Here is a 3,615-nt window from a genome sequence, read left to right on the forward strand (position 1 = left end):
GCAATTCATGAAGGATTCTAGGTCTGAATATGAACTAAAGATTTATCAATTTGGGACAAATCCAAATGCACCATGGTAATTAAATGATTAACACATAAATTTTTAATTTCGAAGGAAGAAAACCGAAAATGACGTTTGCAGAGAACTACCGTATTCAAAAAGATCAACTGCAGTGCTAAACGAATGAATTTCAACTAAATCGAGGAATAATGAATACCTCCAGGAATATTGTGTACAACGACGCAGTATAGATTCAACGGTCTGTGTTAGTCTAACAAGTTAAAAAAGACACATGGGCTATTTCATATGCATTCGAAGTAATACACATGAATATAATATGGTTATGAACTACAGTCTATACACATTATTATACATTGCAATTAAAATTGTTTTCATTACGTTCACTCGTCGAGTGTACTCTGCATATGTGATGGGTCAATAGTTGAAAAGATTGAGCAATGGTAACATCTGGACGAATTAAACGCTGTTTTGATGCTCAAATAGAAATTTTTTTGAACTTTTTTTGAGTAGATATTTCATACTGAAATTTATTCAGAGATACGTCAATTTTTCACAATGTGACACCAATGTTACTTCAAGTTGCAAATCTGTTGATGTAAATATCACCTCTGAAATTATATAGGTCATGGCAATCACACGCTTATGACTTGTCATTTGAATTTAAATTGTTGACAATGGCAACGGAAATAGTATAGAATTATTTTCGAAACTAATTTCCTTTTCTTTCCATCCAATTTGAATATATCTCCTCAAAATATGTTTACAGATTTAGTAAGGTTAAAGTGAAACGTGAAACGTGGACATTTGAAGTGGAAATTCTAAAGAAAATCCATCTGATCGTGTTGAGCCAGTATATTCAGTTGTTTATACACCACCAACGAGTATGGCGTAAAAGTAAAAATACAGTCAGATTGACTGAAGAAGGTATGAAATGTTTATTCAATACTTTCGCGTTATAATATGTCATTTCAGTTGGAAAACTCCACTGTTATCGGATTCATTGAATGTTGAGACTACAATCAAGAAACAAATATGAAATAATTTAATCTGTTTTGGTGTGTCCAGCACATACAAAACAACATTTTTAAAGCAAATAAGTTCTATTGGTGATATGTCATTTCACCAATAGAATATTTCATTAGTATTGGTAATTTCAGTACAAGTGACAAATTTACTAACATTGCCTATTGTATTGAATTTACCAATACAAATGAAAAATTCCATTGGTGAAATGACATTTCACCAATAGACCGTCAGGGTTCAATAATGTAATCTATTGGTACTTTTGCATTTCACCAATAGAACTGGCAGGGTTCACCAATTCAGTTTTCTCTGTGAGGTGAATGTTTATTATTAAAATACAAGAAAAATGAAATTTGTTGGAAAATCAAGGTATTTTGAATGAATAAAACACTTTAATCCTAAAAAAGCGTTCAATTTTGTGCTTGTTAAATGCGATAATTCCAACTCAATATTTTGGTTCAAGTGTATCCTGTGCGGAGGATGGCGGTTGTGCAATTACAATATTCGGAGTAGCAGGAGCTTCTTGGATGGTTTTAATGTCCGGTTGTTTCGGCATTGTATCAATCTGATATCGATTTGAACCAATGATGATCGGAATATCAACCGTAGGTGTAGTGTAGAAGGGTGGCGTCACCGCAACTATCTGCTCAAAACATTCAAAACCAATATTCAATACAAAGCGCCAAAGCATTAACATTCAAGAAATAGAACGCTGCTTACACGAATGAAATATCTGACTTTAACGATATTACTCACTGTTGTGTCCGTTGGTGGAGTTTTTGGTATTTCGATATTAATCCGAATTGTTTTCCTTTGATTTCCATCGCATCCTCCTGTGGTCTCCTCAGACAGTGTCATGGTTTCCTCCCTCCACTGTTTGTTGTTGGAATACCCAAAGAAAGTGATATGCTGAGATACCCTATAAATTAGTATAAAATTTAACAATGAAAATGGCTCAATCGCTCGTTTACTCGAATCAATTCGGCCGTAAATTCATAGAATGAATGATTGCTGATATTTTCGACATTGATTTCCAGATTAATGGATTCTCCTGAATTGTATCCACCGAATGGCATGCGAGCGGTAATTGTTACAGGATCCGGATTGGAGCATGAAAAAAAACATGGAACAATTTTTTCCTGAATTCCAACAACGACTGGATTCTGTAAATGAAAAATGTTTGAATGAAAACCATAACGAAGACAAAAGTGTTGTGTAAATTACCCGCAATGTTTCGCGTAAATTAGTCGGACGAATAACGGTGAAAGGTTCCTCAAATTTCTTATCAACCCACATTGGCATATCGCAAACAACTTTTGCCACATATCTGATATGTCCACAATCGCCTTCAATGGACGACGGCAATTGATGGGGTAGTGTGAACTCAAAGGTAAACTTGTATGTCCCCGGTTGTAATTCAATTGAACCAGCTAAATTATAATTGCAACATTAGTGGTGTCATTTTCGAATACACCGACCCATTACCATTATTGAATCCACCGACAAAACATGTTACATCATTCAGTTAGTCTTCTTTGCCTTGACACAGTCTTCGTTGCTCTTTCCAATTTGCAAATCCAAATCCACATATGCGAATATAAATACAGCGTACGGATTTTTGTATTTTGAAATTGAGTTCTGCTGTGCCCTGTAATAATCCGCCAGCGCAAAAAACTTTCTGTGGATTGTCCTCAAACTCAATTTTACACGTGATCGACATTTTTTCCTTCACACTTTTCACTTGGAATTGGTTTCATTCCGGCTATCAGTTTATTCAGAGAGCGTTGGTATACAGTTCTGTTTTGTTCAAAGCGATGGAAAAAAATCCGTTGTATCAGTTATGTTGATCAAAATAGACTAGTCCGATGATACAGTCGAAAAGATACACCATGCACCTGTTTTGTAATCGCCGAATATTGGGTTTCAGCCAATGGCTCCACTATGGCGGATGACTCCAAATACACGAGAATTCCTTTGCACACGATCACAATGCACTTGCATCATTACGTTCGTGTTTGAAATTGCATGGTGAATTTAAATATCTGATGCACATCGGATCGAACATTTGGATAAAGGGATTGCGCCGATGTTGATGATGAACGTGTTCATTGCAATTTTTTGTGGAATTCAGTAAATGGAACGAATATTTTATTCATTTTGAAACTGATGAAAATGAAATACACATGCAAGCTCTGTTAAAAAGCCCCAATTATCGTTAATTAGCACGTGAGATTGATATGGAAAAATGGCGTCGTGGCCAATTATCTAGAAAAATGTCCAAACATATAACGGATATTGAGATATTTGATAAGACATTTTTTCCATTGAAAATCTTGGTTTAATTACACAATTGCATTGCAACGTGGCACATTGATGATTTTATTGATAACACTATTCTCATTGCATGCAATTCATGTGTACAGTAGCCTCTCGATTATCCGTCGAGCACCGTTCCGCGACCCTGACGGATAATCAAATAGACGGTTAATCGAATGTGCTGCAAAAAAAGGTTTTTTCCAAAGAGCAAAAGCAGTGTTACACTTATATTTCATTTTTTATGTATTATTAGTC

The 3,615-nt window shown here is 35.2% G+C and overlaps 1 protein-coding gene across 1 annotated transcript; it reads right to left on the minus strand.

Annotated features, from left to right (window-relative positions):
- Positions 1-1,489: 1,489 nt before the first annotated feature.
- On the minus strand, positions 1,490-2,764 carry LOC129570959 (arrestin domain-containing protein 17-like). The gene is made up of 5 exons (XM_055450683.1): positions 2,650-2,764; positions 2,269-2,474; positions 2,016-2,207; positions 1,801-1,917; positions 1,490-1,687 (listed from the first exon to the last, which is right to left on the minus strand). Exons 1-5 carry the CDS (start codon positions 2,762-2,764, stop codon positions 1,490-1,492), a joined length of 828 nt encoding a protein of 275 aa, XP_055306658.1.
- Positions 2,765-3,615: the final 851 nt, after the last annotated feature.

The sequence above is a fragment of the Sitodiplosis mosellana genome, unplaced genomic scaffold (assembly GCF_009176505.1).
Source record: "Sitodiplosis mosellana isolate CC-2019 unplaced genomic scaffold, AAFC_SMos_1.0 Smas_scaffold_826, whole genome shotgun sequence".
Classification (NCBI taxonomy): domain Eukaryota; kingdom Metazoa; phylum Arthropoda; class Insecta; order Diptera; family Cecidomyiidae; genus Sitodiplosis; species Sitodiplosis mosellana.